At 41.4% G+C, this 19,521-nt stretch overlaps 1 protein-coding gene and 2 long non-coding RNA genes across 3 annotated transcripts in view; 2 read left to right on the top strand and 1 right to left on the bottom strand.

Annotated features, from left to right (window-relative positions):
- The window catches only part of LOC121655219 (cGMP-dependent protein kinase 2), a 74,307-nt gene that overhangs the window by 54,616 nt on the left and 170 nt on the right, over positions 1-19,521 (bottom strand). The window contains exons 2-4 of the mRNA XM_042009709.1: positions 17,681-17,794; positions 16,590-16,695; positions 10,328-10,391 (exon numbers count right to left, since the gene is read on the bottom strand). Coding sequence (XP_041865643.1) covers positions 10,328-10,391; positions 16,590-16,695; positions 17,681-17,794 — 284 coding nt within the window. The remainder of the gene's footprint in view (positions 1-10,327; positions 10,392-16,589; positions 16,696-17,680; positions 17,795-19,521) is intronic.
- Positions 12,176-12,561, top strand: LOC121655231. The gene is made up of 3 exons (XR_006013106.1): positions 12,176-12,229; positions 12,313-12,424; positions 12,506-12,561. It is a non-coding gene; the product is annotated as an uncharacterized LOC121655231 (long non-coding RNA).
- LOC121655235 lies at positions 13,185-18,657 on the top strand. The gene is made up of 3 exons (XR_006013109.1): positions 13,185-13,194; positions 18,252-18,259; positions 18,556-18,657. It is a non-coding gene; the product is annotated as an uncharacterized LOC121655235 (long non-coding RNA).

The raw sequence follows: 19,521 nt of genomic DNA on the forward strand, positions 1-19,521 counted from the left end.
CTCCGTTTGTATGTGACATGAACGCTAAACAGCTGAAAATAGATGAGGCTCAAGCTTTGAACAATAAACGCCGTGAGATAAAAACACAGATTGTGTCAGAAAAACGGGCTGAAGCAAATAAAATACAGGCTGCTAAGGAGGCTCTTGTCGAAGAGAGAATATTCAGAGAGGAAATAGAGCAACGAGTCATGGCAACAAAGCGAGAAGAGCAGGACAAGCAGAAGAAAAAAGTAAGTGTTAAATTACATGAGAGAGATCTTTTAGAGCAGATGAGGCAACAGAAGCTCCTAAAAGATGCAGAGTGTGAGAAGAAATATCAAGAAGGTCTAAGTGCATATGAGTCTGATAGATTATATAATCTTGAACAAGAGAAGAAGCGTCGAGTTGAAAAGGAAACTCGTGCTTCAGATTGTCTGGAAAATATGGCCCTTCATAAAGAAAGACGCGCATTAATCGAAAAGAAGGATAGAACTGAAAAAGACAAACTGATTCAGATAGTTGATGAAGAGCGTGAGGAAATGGTACGAGAACGTAAGGATTATATAACAGCTAAACTTGGTAAGGCTGTGAAGAATGGGCTTAATGCTGAAAATTATCTTAATCAGAATATCAAACCAAATATGCATCTCAGTTCAGTTCCGAAAGGAAAACCATTAGGCCGGTTTGATACTCACGAGACGCGTGTCGTGAAAACGTTGCAGGCAGCTAGGAACATGTATGTCCCACTGCCAAACAAAAACACCGCCATGGTGCCAGCTGTTAAAAGACAAGCCGGACACCAAGTTACAGTAAGGGATATAGTTACAGGTGCAAATGACAGGATAACTGTCCCAAAACCCGCCAGAGAGCTGGGTCCTTACAGTCCTCTCCCCAACATTGCTTCAAGGCATACACACACTTTGAACAGCAGGACAACAACTGTCCCAAAACCCGCCAAAGAACTGAATCCTTACGGTCCTCTCCCAAACATTGATTCAAGGCATACACACACTTTGAACGGCAGGACAACAACTGTCCCAAAACCCGCCAAAGAACTGAATCCTTACGGTCCTCTCCCAAACATTGATTCAAGGCATACACACACTTTGAACGGCAGGACAACAACTGTCCCAAAACCCGCCAAAGAACTGAATCCTTACGGTCCTCTCCCAAACATTGATTCAAGGCATACACACACTTTGAACGGCAGGACAACAACTAACATCTTCTAAACAGTTTAACAAGGAGTTTATAGGAGTCTGGCTAGTTTGCTTCAGAGGGATGTTTATCAGTGTATTGTCTGCAAAGCAGTGATACGAGATGCCATGGTTTCTTTAAAAACCCAACTAGTAGACATTGTTAAGATCATTTAAAAATACCTGAAGCTGAATAAAACAACTTTCTTCAGCAACTTGGGAACAAAAAAGGCAATTTTGAGTTCAGAAACAGAAGGAAACAGAATGTAAAAGCCCTAAAACTAAACAAACTCAAATCTTATACAACAAAATCAATAAGAATAGAAAAAAAAGAATAAAAAAACTAACTAAAAAAAAAAAACACACATATATATATATATATATATATATATATATATATATATATATATATATAATCATAAAAAAACAAACAAAAAAAAAAACCAAACAAAAAAAAAAACAACAAAAAAAAAACCTAAGTAACTCTGCCAAAGTGTCTCATTTGGGTCACTTTGCCGGTCCCAAGCCCGGATAAAGGAGGAGGGTAACAGAGCTTGTACATTTTAGGAAACCAACATTGTAGACTCTGTTCAGGGTTATGCTGTATAATTTAGATTAAAACAACATAACCAGTGAGCACATAAAACAGACTGAAGGTAAAAGACCAGAAGAGAGTAAACCAACTACATACAAAGTTATACATAAAGTTTGTTCAAACTGTGCCTGCATTGACGTAACGAGTGCAACTCTGTGTGATACATTCACACTTGTGCAGTTAAAACTTTGATGTTTTGAATTGCTTGAATTGAGTGTGCAGGACAATCTGATATTTCCAGCTTTTTCTTTTTATTTACCATTTATTTAATTCAGTCTTTTCCATTTTACAAAAAACATAATAAAAAATACACACACACACATATATATATATATATATATATATATATATATATATATATATATATATACATGTGTTTGCTGTGTCTGTCAGCGTAGTTTAAGGTGCCTTCCTGTTTAATCAGTCTGTACTTTCCCCTCACTTTGTGCGTTACAGTATAACTATTAGATTAATAACACAGGTTTTGATGTAAATACACAGACTATAGTTCATATATGTATATAAATACACTACCGTTCAAAAGTTTGGGGTCACTTTGCCATGGGATTCAATAGGGAAGTGAAACTTTTGAACGGTAGTGCATGTATATAGTTTTTTTTAGACTCTGGTCCATCAAATGCATAAACATCTAGGAGAGCCAGTTTTTTCAGCTTCCAGACACCGCACAACGAGGAAGTGACAGCTGCAGTTATCCAGGCTATTTAGGATGTGGAACCAAATTGGAGCTTCCATCAAGCTTGAAGTATGTGTTTTGCATAAGTGTGAAGTTGGGTTTAATATGGTGACGCTGAAATAGTTGGAGTTTAGATTTCACCCTCAGCGGATAATTAAAATGACTGTCTGATTTCATGTTCTACCAAGGAAATAAGGATGCTCAAAAAAATGTTAACCTTTTTATTTCCATTCACCAGGAGCATGTAACCGGGCCTTTGAAAATTTAAAATCTTACGAAAGAATGGAGAGAGATGGAACCAAGGGGGGGGGGGGGGTGAAGAGACAGAAGCTCATGACGAGTAGGCGTGATCGGGTGAGTTAACAGAACGATGTGGTTACTGGCCACATATACAGAATCCTGACTCCAGATATGACTGATATACTGACATCAGAAATCAGCAGATTTGACTTGAGTAGAATCTTGCGATATCCTGTCAGGTGATACTCTCCGGTCCCACGTCTGGAGTTGATATGGTCCGGACATGAAATCTGAAACTGTCATGGCCGGAGAGTCTCCACGACAGATATCACCATGCATGAGGCATGTCTGAGGGTTTCTGGACAGAGATATCTCTGGATTCTGGGGGGGTTGCGCAGTGATGTGTACACCAGCAGAGCTGTTCAAAGTCTGTTCTCTGAGCAACAGAAAGCCAGTGAAGACTTGAGCAGTGGACTAATGTGGTAGTTTTTCCTGCTCATGAATAAATGGTAGTCTCACTGCTGCTCACTGCCAGATCGCCAGTGTTCTGAATGTTTCCAGCCTTTCTCATCAGCCTGATGACCTGTTTTTCTTGTACCTTGCCCACTCCAGCCTGGTAACTCCTGCTCTCTTTTTGTGGCTTTCAAGGTCTTTGAACTTTGGACTTTTATACCAGATTGGATTTGGATTCTGGACCAAGCTTGTTATTTCCTTATTAGATGGATTGAAAAAAACACCGGACCTCTTGGAGTTCCCAGTCTGGATCAGAGTAACCAAGCCCTGTTAACCCTCTAATTCTCATTTCAGTAATCTCCTGTTCATCAGGTGCTCGCAGCTCCCTGGAGAACACACCTGATCAGGATCCCATCACTTCTGCTGGTACATTATTTCACTGCCTGAGTTATTCTGCTACGGTTGGCAGTTTCTCAACTCTGTTCTCTTATGTCCACTGAAGAGCCTGCTGCCAAGGACCAGATTTAACTTTCTTTAGACACCTGCCTGGGCACATTAAATTCTTATTCATCCAATCCTAAGGTTTCAGATCTTATGTGGGTTCTATCTAAAATCTAAACAGTTACAGTTCCAGTCTGAAAAGATGTTAACCAAATAAGCAAGTCGACAAACTGCTCAGCACAAACTTTAGAAAGCTAGTGGGTAAGTCATCAAGGCAGCATGTAGAGGAACTCGAACCGAATATAAGCAAGGCAAGGCAGTTTATTTGTACAGCACATTTCATGTACAGGACAATTCAAAGTGCGTTACATCAAACAAAGGCATTACAGATATTTAGAAATAGTAAAATGCATCAACACATAATCACAATAAAATAATAAATTCTTTTTTATTTATTCATTCATATATATATATATTATATTATTATTATTATATATAATTAAAATGATTAAAAGCAAGAAAAGTTAAAATGTTTCCGTGCAGATTTCATGCATAAGCGCATGAGAAAAGAAAAGTTTATTTAAAAATGTCTACATTTAGTGAAAGTTTCATCTCCACTGGCAGTTTGTCCGCCAGCTCCGCGTATGCTCATCTACCACCTAAACATCACACACAGGTGAGCAGACGTCTGCCAGCTCCGCGTACGCTCATCTACCACCTGAACATCACACACAGGTGAGCAGACGTCTGCCAGCTCCGCGTACGCTCATCTACCACCTGAACATCACACACAGGTGAGCAGACGTCTGCCAGCTCCGCGTACGCTCATCTACCACCTGAACATCACACACAGGTGAGCAGACGTCTGCCAGCTCCGCGTACGCTCATCTACCACCTGAACATCACACACAGGTGAGCAGACGTCTGCCAGCTCCGCGTACGCTCATCTACCACCTGAACATCACACACAGGTGAGCAGACGTCTGCCAGCTCCGCGTACGCTCATCTACCACCTGAACATCACACACAGGTGAGCAGACGTCCGCCAGCTCCGCGTACGCTCATCTACCACCTGAACATCACACACAGGTGAGCAGACGTCCGCCAGCTCCGCGTACGCTCATCTACCACCTGAACATCACACACAGGTGAGCAGACGTCCGCCAGCTCCGCGTACGCTCATCTACCACCTGAACATCACACACAGGTGAGCAGACGTCCGCCAGCTCCGCGTACGCTCATCTACCACCTGAACATCACACACAGGTGAGCAGACGTCCGCCAGCTCCGCGTACGCTCATCTACCACCTGAACATCACACACTGGTTTTTACTCCACCAGCAGGTGAAACATCGAGGAACAACCAGAGTTTTTCTCTCACTATGTGTTACATTAATAAAAATGCGCATGTCACGGGAGCGCGCACAGCTGAACAGGTTGAATCAGCCGTCATTTTCATTTCTACGTTGTCTTACAGCTTCAAATGGATTCACTGTTCTTTACAGGCTTGTTCACATCACCGCGTTTTCTGAGATCTGAACTTTAAGAATATGTGGAGACTGAATAAAACAGTTTAATCAGGACATTTAACAAGTATTCTTTTTTTCTTTCTGTTCAGCGATGAAGTTTGGAATTTCCGATGTGACTTCACAGCAAGCTGTCATATAATCTTTAAAGGATTTAGTCATTCCCACGTGTGTCATGTTAACACAGTAATGCTGTAATGGGTAGGTTACCTTTTCATGAATAAATAATTCAACAGTAGCAATTTTAAGGTTGTTGTTAGTTATATTCTGGTTAAGTCTGTATGTATTGAGCAACACCAATCATAATCATAATGATAATAATAATAATAATAATAATAATAATAACAATAATGATAATAATTAAAGCCGCAAACGGCATCCATCGGGTCCGAGCCACGTGGCCCCCGCCACCCGTGTTAGCATTTTAGTTAACATGCTAACATGCTAGGCAATATGGTAAAATGGCTAGCTGAGAAACTGAAATTTTGATATACCTAGTTAGCATTTCTTGCTAGCATATTAATATGCTAGCATTTTAGCTAACATGCTAACATGCTAGGCAATATGGTAAAATGGCTAGCTGAGAAACTGAAATTTTGATATACCTAGTTAGCATTTCTTGCTAGCATATTAATATGCTAGCATTTTAGCTAACATGCTAACATGCTAGGCAATATGGTAAAATGGCTAGCTGAGAAACTGAAATTTTGATATACCTAGTTAGCATTTCTTGCTAGCATACTAATATGCTAGCATGCTAGGTAACATGCTAACATGCTAGGCCATATGGTAAAATGGCTAGCTGAGAAACTGAAATATTGATTTACTTAATTAGCATTTCTTGCTAGCATACTAATATGCTAGCTAACATGCTAACATGCTAGGCCATATGAATGAATGAATGAATGAATGAAAAATACTTTATTAATCCCAAAGGGAAATTCAATATTGTAGTAGTAGTAATTTTTTTTTTTTTTTTTTTAGTAAAACAATCACATTAATTAATTAAGGGCTTTGTTCTTCAGCCTGATAGCTGCTGGAAGGAAGGATCTTCTGTATCTCTCTGTCTTGCATCGGACTTGAACAAGCCTCCCACTGAACACACTCTGTTGTTTCGTCACGGCGTTGTGTAGAGGGTGTGAAGGATCTTCCATTATCTTCGTCAGCTTGTACAGAATTCTTTTTTTGATGATCAACTCCAGCGGCTCCAGAGTTACTCCAAGCACAGAACCGGCTTTCTTGATCAGTTTGTTAATTCTTTTCAAGTCTCTGGTTCTGATGCCGCTGCCCCAGCAGATTGCTGCAAAGCTGATTGCACTTTCAACAACAGACCTGTAGAACATTTGCAACATTTTGGTGCAGACGTTAAAAGATCTCAGCTTCCTTAAGAAGTAGAGTCTGCTCTGACCTTTCTTGTAAATGTACTCAGTGTTGCTTTTCCACTCAAGTCTGTTGTCCAGCTGAACTCCAAGGTACTTGTATTCCTCCACCACCTCCACCTCCTCTCCCATGATGGAAACACTTCTATGTGTGTTCTTGTTCCTCCTGAAGTCAACAATCATCTCCTTTGTTTTCTTGGTATTCAAGATGAGATGATTGTCACCGCACCATTTCACAAACTGACCGACCAGTTCTCTGTACTCTGCTTCTTGTCCATCACTGATACACCCAACAACTGCTGAGTCATCAGAGTATTTCTGCAGATGACAGAACTCAGAGTTGTACTGGAAGTCTGAGGTGTACAGCGTGAATAGAAATGGTGAAAGTACAGTCCCTTGTGGTGTTCCAGTGCAGCTGACCACCATCTCAGACACACAACCTTTCAGTCTCACAAACTGTGGTCTGTTTGTGAGGTAGTCGTAAATCCAGGTGGTTGTGGAGGGATCCACCTGGAATTTCTGCAGCTTCTCACACAGCAGAGCAGGCTGAATCGTATTAAAAGCACTTGAGAAATCAAAGAACATGACCCTCAAAGTGCTGCCTGACTGGTCCAGATGAGAGTGGGCTCTCTGAAGCAGGTATATGATGGCATCTTCAACCCCAAGCCCATTACGGTATGCAAACTGTAATGGGTCCTGAAAGGTGTTCACCTGCTTGCTGAGGTGAGCCAGTAAGAGTCTCTCCAGGACTTTCATGACGTGAGATGTCAGGGCGACTGGTCTGTAGTCTTTTGGTTCAGCTGGTTGTGGTTTTTTAGGCACTGGAACAAGGCAGGATGTTTTCCACAGCACCGGGATTCTTTTCTGGCTCAGGCTGGTGTTGAACAGGTGCTGGAGAATCGGACATAGCTGTTTTGAGCAGGTCTTGAGAACTCTGGGACTGACACCATCTGGACCTGCAGCCTTGTTCTGGTTCAGTTTCACCAGTTGTTGCATGACTTGGTTACAGGAGACAGACAGAGTGGAGGTGGAGGCAGAGGAGGTTTCAGGAAGTCCTGATGTGGAGGGAGATGAGGTTGTGTCCAGGTCCTTGACTGAGCTGCAGGGTGACAGAGTGGAGGTGTGACAGGAAAGCTGTGGGCTCATGGAGGGTGTGTGGCTAGTTGGGGTTGAAGCAGGAGGTGAGCTAAACCTATTGAAGAACATGTTCAGTTCATTCGCTCTGTCCAGACCTCCATCAGTCTGATCCTCCTTTATCCCGAAGCCAGTGATCTTCTTCATTCCTGACCACACATCCCTCACATTGTTTTTCTGAAGCTTACTTTCCAACTTCTTCCTGTAGTCCTCCTTGCACTTCTTCATTTGTGTTTTCAGTTGTTTTTGTGTGGACTTCAATAACTCCCTGTCTCCATCCCTAAAAGCTTTCTTTTTGATGTTCAGCAGCTTTTTCAGGTCACTGGTGATCCAGGGTTTGTTATTGGGGAAGCACCTCACTGTTCTTGTTGGAACGGTGCTGTCCACACAGAAGTTAATATAATCTGTCACACACTCAGTCAAGGCATTGATGTCATCTCCATGAGGTTCACATAGGACGTTCCAGTCTGTAGCCTCGAAGCATCCTCTCAGAGCATCTTCAGCTTCATTAGACCAGGTTCTAATAGCCTTTCTAATGACTGGTTGTTGCTGAACGATGGGCTTGTAGGAGGAGGAGAGAAGAACTAGGTTATGGTCTGATCTTCCTAAAGGTGGCAGGGCAAAGGAGCTGTATGCATTTTTAATATTTGCATAAAATAAGTCCAACGTTTTGTTTTCTCTGGTGGAGCAGCTGACAAACTGTTGGAAAGTTGGTAGAGTTGCAGAGAGGGAGATGTTGTTAAAATCTCCAGAGATTGCCACAAATGCGTTTGGATGTTGTGTTTGAAGCCTGGCCACTACAGAGTTAATGACATCACAGGCTGCGTCTGGAGCGGTACCAGGTTATATACCGCTACCAGAATAACGCATGTGAACTCTCTGGGTAAATAATACGGGCGGAGACTCACAGCTAGCAGTTCAATGTCTCTTTTGCAGATCTTCTCTTTAACAGTGACATGTTCAGGATGACACCAGCGCTGGTTTACCAGCACCGCAATTCCACCTCCCTTCAGCTTCCCGCTGAGTTGTTTATTGCGGTCTGCACGGACCGTCCTGAAGCCGTGTACAGACGCATTACAGTCTGGGATGTGTTCATGCAGCCATGTCTCGGTGAAGCACATAATACTGCACTCTCTGTATTCTTTAAGAGACCTGGTTAGCACCTGAAGTTCATCAATTTTGTTAACTAGCGATCTCACGTTTCCCATAACAACCGTTGGAAGAAACGGTTTGAATCGCCACCGTTTTTCTCTCTGCCTCGCTCCTGCCCTGCATCCTCTTCTCTTTCTTTTCAACTCCGTTGGGATTTGAAGTGTTGTTTCACTGATAATCTTGAGTTTGGAGAGTTTTATCAGTTGATCCTGATGGTAAACAAGTCTCGTTGCCATGGAGACTCACAATAACAAGTCTTGCAAAAAGAAAAAATATTCAGAAAAATCTCCCGTATAGCACAGCCTCTGACCAGCGCGAAAAAATCTACCCGAACAGACACAGATTGACAGCTGATGTCTTAAAAAAGACGGCTATATTGCAAAAAAATCACAAGTTAAAAACAGAGCTACTACAATTGCTGCTGCCACCTAGCGGCGCATTCTAGAACAAATGGTAAAATGGCTAGCTGAGAAACTGAAATATTGATTTACTTAATAAGCATTTTTTGCTAGCATACTAATATGCTAGCATTTTAGCTAACATGCTAACATGCTAGGCAATATGGTAAAATGGCTAGCTGAGAAACTGAAATTTTGATATACCTAGTTAGCATTTCTTGCTAGCATACTAATATGCTAGCATTTTAGCTAACATGCTAACATGCTAGGCAATATGGTAAAATGGCTAGCTGAGAAACTGAAATATTGATTTACTTAATAAGCATTTTTTGCTAGCATGCAAATATGCTAGCATGCTAGCTAACATGCTAACGTGCTAGGCCATATGGTAAAATGGCTAGCTGAGAAACTGAAATATTGATTGACCTAGTTAGCATTTCTTGCTAGCATGCTAACATGCTAGCTAACATGCTATGTTGCCATGGCAACAGGTGCAGATCCCATGTATTTCTATGGAGATATGAGCAAACCGTGTTTCATGGCGAGAGGGCATTTTCTGTCGGTTGCCACGGTAACACGCTTTGTCCTATTTGAAAGATTTGAATATCGTTTGGCCCCAAACTTGTCAGGAAGCTTCCCACCAAGTTTGGAGTCACTCGCACGAATCCCCTCAGACTAGTTCGTTCATATACGATGCATGTAAAGTAAAAAAATGGGGTAAAAAATGGATGTAAACTCCAAGATGGTGGGCACCCCGTTGCCATGGCAACAGGTGTTTGATTGACTTTTTGCTCGACTCGGGGTGTTACACGTGTGTGCCGAGTTTTGTCTTCCTACGTCGAAGTAGACTTTTGGGACCCCATTCATTTTGGGATTTTTTGGGTGTCTAGGTGGCGCTGTTGAGCCACTTTTGCATTGAAGTGTATGCAGACCTTAGAATATCAAAATTTTCCCCGGGCTGGACATGTGTGCCAAATTTCACAACTTTTCATGAGTGTTTAGGGGATCATATTTGGCCTCAAAGCGCTTAGAAGAAGAAGAAGAAGGAGAAGAATAAACATTTCAACAACAATAGGGTCCTTCCATATGGCTCGGACCCTAATAAAAATCTTAGGCAAAACATGAAGAGGGTGTACTCACCACCTCCAGACAATCAACAATTTTGGCCAGTTTTTCCTCAGGAAGTTCTCGGAGCAGAGACACACTTAAAAACAAACAAACAAAGAACAAAACAAAACAAAAGCATGTTGTTAGAGACGATAGTTAACAAGTATGTGTCACTGTAACTCACACAGCAGTCATAGTTATATTAAGCCATTATATTTGAAGACTGTCAATACAAGACAAGACAAGTTTATTTGTAGCTTGATTCAGCTGCAGGGTGGTTCAAAGTGCCTCACAGGATACAAGAAGCAAAATTTAACAGTAAAAACAAAAGGAAAAAGAACAATGGATAAAACAGTATTAAAACATGATCAAGTTTAAATATTCCAGCTGAAAGAACCAGATGCAGAGCTGGACTGTAAATAAAAACTAGTCCATGCAGCAGAGAACAGAGGGGTATTGCACGAAACCAAGATAAGGGATTAAGCCGGGATATGTTGGTTATCCTGGCTGAATTTAGCCCTAAGTCGGTTGCATGAAAGCAGCTCAAACTAAACCCGGCCAAGTTACTGTGGTGATTTATCCGCTGCAGCTAGCCTGCTCCAGACCAGGCTAACTGCTCAGGCTAAGATTAATCCTAGCGACTACCTGCATGTCCAACGTCAATTCTATGAGGAATTAATGTGTTTTACAGCATGTCCATGGTCTTCCTAAGTATGGCGCGTCATTTTAATCATCCAGTATTAAAATATTACATATACAGTCACTGTACATTTAATCGAAATCTGTTCGTAATCGCAACAGCCTTTTTATATGGATTCGAGTTGTAGTATTATTATTCTATTCTATTCTACAGTCATTTAGCAGACGCTTTTATCCAAAGCGACTTACATTTGAGAGTAAGAACAACACAAGCATGAATTCAAACAAGATGGGACGTCATCATTAAGTGTTAGTCAGACCGCTTTGAGTCCAGTTAGACCCAGGTGCTGTCGTGTAGTGCTAGTGTAGTGCATATAATTTTTTTTTTTTTTTTAGTCATTTTATTTAAATACAGGATCACGATTTCATCACACAATATCAACTTGGTCATAAGTGCATGATTTCATCAGGCCAAGTGTTATATTGCTATGCTAATGAAGACTGCTCGTCAAATTGCTGTCAGAGGTTTTATAAATATGTGTTTTATTGCAGTAATTGAGATTACAAAACACAGCTGATGAGGTTTCAAAGGTGTTTTCAATTTAATCTGTGACAAAGACAATGTAGAATATTCAGGTCCAACTCCCCTCCACCTGGTCCCTCTTCATAATGGCTTGCCCTTTTTTGGAGGATGTGCTGGACGAGGAAGCCCGCATCCTCAGAAGAGCATTCAGAGGGAACGAGTCTTCAGGGACAGGTCACATCCCCTGGCCTTTGGAGATGACTATGTCATTGAAAGATACAGATTTTCGGGTGATGGACTAAGATATTTATGTAGGCTGCTGAGTCCAAAAATACAGCACCAGACAGCGTGAAGCCATGCCCTCACTGTACCACAGATGATCTGTGTCACATTGAGATGGCTTGCGAGTGGGAGCTTCCTTTATTCTGTGGGGGATGCAGAGAACCTCAATAAAGGAACCATTTGCCGGACAATCAGATGCGTTTGTCTGGCGCTGAAATCATTCAGCAATATATTCATCACCTTCCCTGGCCACAGAAGACCCCTCTACATCAAGGAGGAGTTTTACAAGATTGCAGGTAACCTCAATTTTAATGTGCACCCATTAGTTTCTAAGTATATCTGTCACAGTTGGATACTCACTATTTTTTGTTACAGCTTTCCCTAACATCATTGGGGCAGTGGATTGCACACACATAAGAATCAGACGCCCCTCAGGTGAACATGAGGGAGATTACATTAACAGGAAATCCTTCCACAGCATCAATGTTCAGGTAAGAGTGATTTGTGGTTATGACCTACATGAATCTGTTCTGTGCATTTAATGACCTTAATAGGCTACAACTAAATATTTCAGATGATCTGTGATGCTGACTGCCTTGTGAGCAATTTAGAGGCAAAGTGGCCTGGCTCAGTGCATGACTCTAGAGTCTTTTGGGCTAGTCCAATTTATGAGAGACTTTCACAAGGTAGCCCACACATTTGTACTGTAAGCACCTTGGACATTGTGTGTGTAACTCTGTTTTCTAAATTATATTTTGTATTATCAGGTGAATTCTCTGGTGTGCTGCTGGGAGATAAAGGATACGCCTGTGAGTCATTCCTCTTGACTTGCAGATCCCCAAACCCCACCACAGCAGGCCTACAACCATGCACACACCAAGACAAGGGCTCGAATCGAGATGACCTTCGGCCTTCTGAAATCTCGATTTCAGTGCCTGCACCACCTGAGGATTTCCCCGGACAGAGCCTGTGATGTTATTGCTGCATGCGTAGTACTGCATAACATTGCAGGCCTAAGAAAGGAGAGACCCCCCGAGTGGCTGTTGATGTTGACTGGGAAAATGCTCCCATCTTCCCGGACAACATTAATGGCAGACTTGTTTCTTCACTTAATTTTTGGATTTAGCCCCTTTATTTAAATAAAAGAGCTTTTCCTGTGTGAGCATTTTGTTTAGCACTGGTGGTTCTTTAAAATTCTTTTACATTCATGAAAAGAGGACGGACACCAATGTTCTAGTTCTTTTTTTTTTTATTAAGCAGTCATTGGTCTTGGTTGCTTGGATCCTACGACAGCAAAAGTAACAAGGATTAAAACACTGTATTGCAGATATGGTTACTGTGTGCATTGAAACACTCACTTCTCTTTCTAGTTTCTGGATTTTCAGGTCCAGTTTTCTGAGTGTCCGGCGTTTAATCTCTAGATCCAGCTCCATTCCTTGGAGCTTTCTCTTTTTGAGTCTGATTTTAACATCTGCCAGCTCTCTCTCTCTCTCCAGGTGCCCTGAATAAAGCGTTCTGACAGTTTGTGAAGTCTGTAAAGGAAATGTCAGTTAGCACAGCAGGATTTGTTCATAACGTAGATTTACTTTAGCCAATACTCACAATGTTACCAGGCCGCTTAGGAGACTGTGCAGCATCCGGGTCCTGCTACACATTTTCTATTAGCACCACATCACTGACTTCATATCCTTCATGGAATAAATAAGCAGGCCAATCCCATAAAACTGACATGCCTCAAGCCTTCTGGACTCCATGACACAGTCTCCTCATCTGCAGACGTGCATTCTGCAGCTGCAGATGTGCCTTCCCCCTGCCGTATACATGCAGCGAGAGGACTCGGATTAAGATTTCACAGAACATACCAAGCCTGTGATTTGGAGACACTGTACTAACCGGATCATCTTCTGGTGGCTCCAAAAGTGTAATTGTGTTCCCAGACACTGCAAGGTTATCCAAAGTCAGACACTATATTATATTTGATTGTGTTCCATGTGCAGTAGAATTGCAGTACTTTGTGTACCTTGTATGAAGCGGACAGTTTCTGTGGCTGGGACAGAGTCAGTTATTGTCCCTCCCTGGATCCCCTCCATCACTGGCCTCCCTTTATTTAAATGGAGGCCAGTTCCTCTGCTGGAGTCACATCCTGGCTTGGTGGGCCGCCCCCTGTGCCAGTTCTATAGGCCTTTTTTTAACTGCTACAATCATACAGACATTGAACATGTCAGCAGACACCTCATCTATTCACCTCATTTGTTCACGGTTATCTACTTTGGAGTCACTTACCAGCCTGCAAAATGTTCTTATATTTAATTTTTTCTTGCTGCCTGGTCCTTTTATGGCCAGACAGGTTTGTCCTTTATGAAGGACAGAAAGATAAAATAGATAAAAACGTTACATGAGGAAAATAGATTAAATGACACATTGTGGATAATTGTTTGCACCTAATCATACTCTACATTTCCTGAGTAACATGCACCTGCTTGTCACTCTTAAAGTATACAACAGTTAGTGGATTTGAAAAGTAATCCTTTAATTGTAGCCTAATTATGACAGTTCCAGTGGAGCACTGTTTATTAATTGTACAGTTTTTGACTACTTACGCATTGAGCCGGTCGGCTATTGTCTGCCAGGCTCTCTTGCGTTCTTTACTTATGGCATTGGTTTTGCCTTTTTTCCTTATAATATCCTTAACTTCGTCAGAGAACTCCGTCAGGAGCTGTTGTTCAGCGGCCGTGACGTAGGACGCGCGACTTTTATCCATTTCCCCATCGGTGATTCTGTGAGCGATCGCGAGGTCTGCTTCAGTATGCCGTGCACACGCACTTATCCCAACTATCTTCACCTGGCTTAACCTAGCCGCACCTTCTCATCCTGGCTCAGCAAACGTGCAACCACTTAAGCCAGGATAGGCCGCGCAAGCTAGGTCAAGCTGGGCTTGCTTAATCATCCTAGATTTATTTATTCTGGTTTCGTGCAATACCCCTCAGGTGGGTCTTTGTCCCACAGTGATGAGACGGACGTCTCTGGAACCAGCTGAGTGTCTGCTTTCATATGACTCCTTGTTTGCTTGAAGTGGAGAAATTAGCAGAAACTCTAACGTGGACAGAGCTGGTGTCATGTTTTTCTTTCATTCCCATGTAACTGCTCAGGGTTTGAACTGTGTCTGGCTTGGATGCCAATGCTTGGTAGAGTCTTGTCCATGCAAACACACTGAGCAAAACAATGTCATGCCATGTTTTCTGCTCTGCCCTGTCTGGGCTCATCAGTAGATTTAGTCCACCTGGGTTTTCCCAATTGCTACTGAGGTATCTAAGCATAGCATTTGTATGGTACACACTCAAGTCTTTACCATATAAGGTTCTCTGTCCTACAGACTGGATTGACACAAGAACATGCATTCTATGCAAATGAGCATCCTATAGGCAAACTCTATGATTGGAGGACACAGGACTGAGGAATTTTCTTTGTTTAAACCCTATATAAGACAGAATGACACATCAGGTCTTTAGGTCTCCGTTCTGGCTTTGGGACCTCCAGATTTTGCTGCAGAAATCTGTTTTGATGTCTGAACTTTTGTAATAAACTTCTTTTTATTATTCAAGTCAGCGTCCAGAGATGTTTTTGCCTGAAAGCCAATTTTTCCACATCTCCTGATCAAGATACATCACTTCTCAGTTTCTCTGTAGTCACTGCACTACTTAAACACTCTTCAGTCTCTCCTTCTCTGACAGATTATCAGCAACAGCACCTCGCCAAGTTGAAATCCAGCATTCAGTTTATTGTCTCCAGATTGCCTACCTGTTTACGTCCTTGGATTACCCCTCTTGCCTTGCCCTCGACGGATTCCTCTTGCCTGTTTTTTTGGATTTCTGGATTGAGACCCATGCTTTGCTTCTGGACCCCGAGCCTCACCTCTTGTCTTGGATAAGTACCCCGGCGGCCTCAGTGTTCTCACTATCGCCTGCCGTTTGACCTTGCCTCCAGATTCTGGACTTTTTCAGCTCCTTTCCTTCCCAATAAATCTGATTCTTTGTATTCCTACTCCTGTGTGTGGTTGACTTGTCGGGTCCTCACAGTCAATCATTGCAGTTGGCTTTTTGTAAAACATGTTGAAGTAACTTATACCATTTATGCTGCTGATTACCTGTCCAGAAAAAGCTAGCCCCTCTCTACTTTGGAAATACCAGGCCAAGGTTTTGTCCCTTTCTTTTCTAACAACTCTTTTGCCATGAACTGTTTTTTTTTTTTTTTTTTTTTTGAGGTAATGTCAGATTGTCCTGGTTGTCTTCTGGTGGATGTTTTGTTCTGCTTGCCCCCATTTTGCTGTGTAAATATGTGCTGCCACTGCTCACTGGCTTATAAGGAGGGAGGGCAGAAAGCTCCAAGAGAAGGAGGAGGCGGCGACTAGCATGAACCCACGGCCGGACCGAAGAGTGAAGGTGTCTGATGCTATCCTCCCCATCAAATTACACCTCTAGTTCTTCACAGACATTTTGAATTCCTTCACTCTAGAAATGAGGAATTTCTGCTTATTGCCCCTTTAAATATATTTACAGTATTTCACCTACATCATAGTTTTCTTTCTTTGCCCCATCAGCATTTATCTAAATGTCACAAATGTCCAAAAACAGGACAATACTATAAATTTGATCTTCTGTAGTGACCATTATGATATATTTAATGCCCTCTGATTGACATTGTTTTATGGAAACAGTTCTGGCAGTAAATGATGGTCTCAGTGGAAATTAATACACATAAATTACTACCATGTACCAGTGTCAGCATGCTTCCAGCAGCAGTGCATGTTTCATTCACTGACAACACTCAGACGACTTGTCGGCTCTGTTGTACCTGCGCAGAAAGCTGAAGTACTCCTCATGTCTGGCCTGTGTAGTCTGCACCATGATGGTCTGGAAGGTTTGGCGATCCAGAGCCCAGATGTGAGACTGGGACACAGCTGGATGAGAGGTGAGCAAGTAACAACCCATTTATTTATTCATTACTGTGGAGGACAGTTAAAGCAACACGGACAGTAGAGAAAACTAATTATTTAGGAAAGGATTAATTGAACTTTTCAATATCACAATTCTCCTTTTCTTTGTAGTTGGTAGAGCTACCATAACAATCCCTTTTACAGGCTATCAAAATGTAAAGATACGTTTTCAAATCCATAGTGTTTACTCGTGTAGTTTCTTGTTAGGATGAAAACACTTACATCAGTGTCAAAGACATGGGTAAGTACTTCTGAAGTATTTTCAGTGACTTCTTCTGGGAACACTCGTCTGCTCATGGCTGCTTTATAATGATGCTATCTACACACTTCAGATTAAGGCCGCACCATGGTATGTCTTTTCTTTTTCTTTTATTTCTTAAATCGTGATGTGATATTTTGTAAAAAAAGAAATTATAATCCACACGAGGGCAAATAATGTAAATGAAACAGGTCATCTTCCTGTGTGTTTAACTAGAGAGAAAGAAACTGATATTTTATGATTATGGTAGTTGAATACATTTTTGGGGCAGCTATGATGCAGGAGGTCAACCGATTTTTTTTCTCTGGGTCTTCAGTCAACACACAGACGTATAGGCTATCTCCTCTGTTAATGGATTCTACACAGAAACGAACTACGGAAATCAATCTGAGATTGGAAGAAGAAACTGAGTTAGAATGAGCCAAATTCCACATGACTGTCTATCTTATAGTGTAGGGATTCTGAAGTCATATAACTGCTAAGATTTTCTGGGTTTGTTTAGATTAGAGGTTTCCTTTTTGCATGACTGTGTTCTGGGTTTAGTTGACTCTGTAGGTATATTGGTTGTGTTAAATTGGCAACTAATGTTTGTTTCTGAATGTTTGCTGCCTTCTGCTGCCTGGGCATGCTTCATGCAGATCATGTGCACAGTTTAATTCTAGTTTTTGAATAAGTGATGCTGTTACTCACCTTTCACAGTGGCTGTTCTCTTACAGTTGTACAGTATGGCCAGTTCTCCAAATGCTGTTCCAGGGTGCATCTCTCCCAGCAGCTTTCCATTTTGGATGACCTCCAGCAACCCCTCTGTGCAATGACCGAGATCAGGTTTTTCACTTAATCCACACAAACATATATTTGGAAAAGAAGTTCCTAACACTTTGCGTTATTTTTGCCATCCATGTAGTAACTCTACACTTCCATGGAATTAACATTATTCATGTTTGGATCAAAGAGGGTTTTTATATAAAAAAAAAAAAAAAGGCTACGACTTGTTGATGTATGTCATTAGGAAAGGCCACATGGTGCATATTTTAACGTTTGTCTCAACATTTTTTAGCAGCCAAGCCCTTGCCGAGAGAACATATCACAGTCAAAAAATATCCCAAACAGCAGATGAAAGATGAACGAACCACAAGCTGTAATATTTGGAATGGGGGCATTTTCAAGCGGGATACGGTTTGTTCTTTCTTAAACATAAAAGATGTGTACCATCTTTAACTTTATTAATTAAATCAGGGAACCCTGTTAACTAAGTACATAGTAAGGAAGGTTAATTTATATAACCCCTTTCATAGAAAGTAAACCAATGAGCTGTTAATTGTTTGGCTGTAATCAAAATTTAACTTGGGGTGAATGCTAAATAACATACAGCATATAACATGTTACAGTACTTTCTAAAGGTCTTTGTCCACATTCTTTATTATTAGCCATTAATATCTGACAGTAAGCCAGGACAGGATCAGTCAGCTGGAGCTTTTGCATGTTTCATTTCCAGTCTGGTTGTGGAGGAGAGGTGAACGTCTCCTCCTTTGACTGCAGCTGTGAGGGCTAATGGACGGGGGGAGGGTGGAAACGCTGCTCATTAAGAAGTAAACGTGCTTTCACCTCAGTCTCCAAAAGTCTCCAGTAACACCAGAAAATGTCTTTAGGTTTGTTGCTAGTCACTTCTTTGAAAAAGAGTCACTATATGGGTCTGAAAACTCACTGAAAATAACACTGTGATTAAATGTGTTAATTTTTTGTAATTAATTAATTGTAATTAACGCATTAAAAATCCCACCCTTAATATATACATATATAATCTATCCCATTTCCCTCACCCCCAATACCTCTCCCTTCCTGCCGCCTCTATCCCACCTGATCTCCCCACCCCTCTTCCCCCAAATACACCCTCCCCCCTTCCCAACCCATAAAACTACATGAATATGTTTAACAGAACTCAGTATGTTTGGTCTTTTGTGGCTTCTACCTCAGAGGAGGAGGTGCTGTCCAAGCAGGACTGTGATGATTGGTCCAGGTGATTAGCTGACTACAACACAGGCACCCACCAAGACAAAAAGGCACACTGGTAAAATGTTGTTCATACAAACAACAATTAGCCTTAAAAGATTATACAAAGGTTACTGACAGAGAAGCCTGGTGTTTATGAAGCCTACATGCTGCAGAGGACTTGTGATGCAAGGTTGACTTAAAAAATAATAATTATATATATATATATATATATATATATATATATATATATATATATATATATATATATATAAATGAATGATTGGGTGGCTGTGTCTTCATCTCTGCAGTGGGAATGTAAAAGGAGGGAAACTGCCCAGTGCTCATTTTCCTCTGCAAGCATCTAGAAATAATTTTCTTTTAAAATGCATTTAGTGATTTTGGAAGATGTGCACATCTGTGGGCTCATATTAACCCTGTAAGTCATGTTGAAATATATCTGTGCTTGAAGAAGATTCAGTTTTAGGATATACATTAGCTATAAGAGGACTGTGTAGTTGTCAAGCCCTCAAAGTGGGGTT

This window comes from Melanotaenia boesemani, chromosome 16 (assembly GCF_017639745.1).
Source record: "Melanotaenia boesemani isolate fMelBoe1 chromosome 16, fMelBoe1.pri, whole genome shotgun sequence".
NCBI lineage: Eukaryota > Metazoa > Chordata > Actinopteri > Atheriniformes > Melanotaeniidae > Melanotaenia > Melanotaenia boesemani.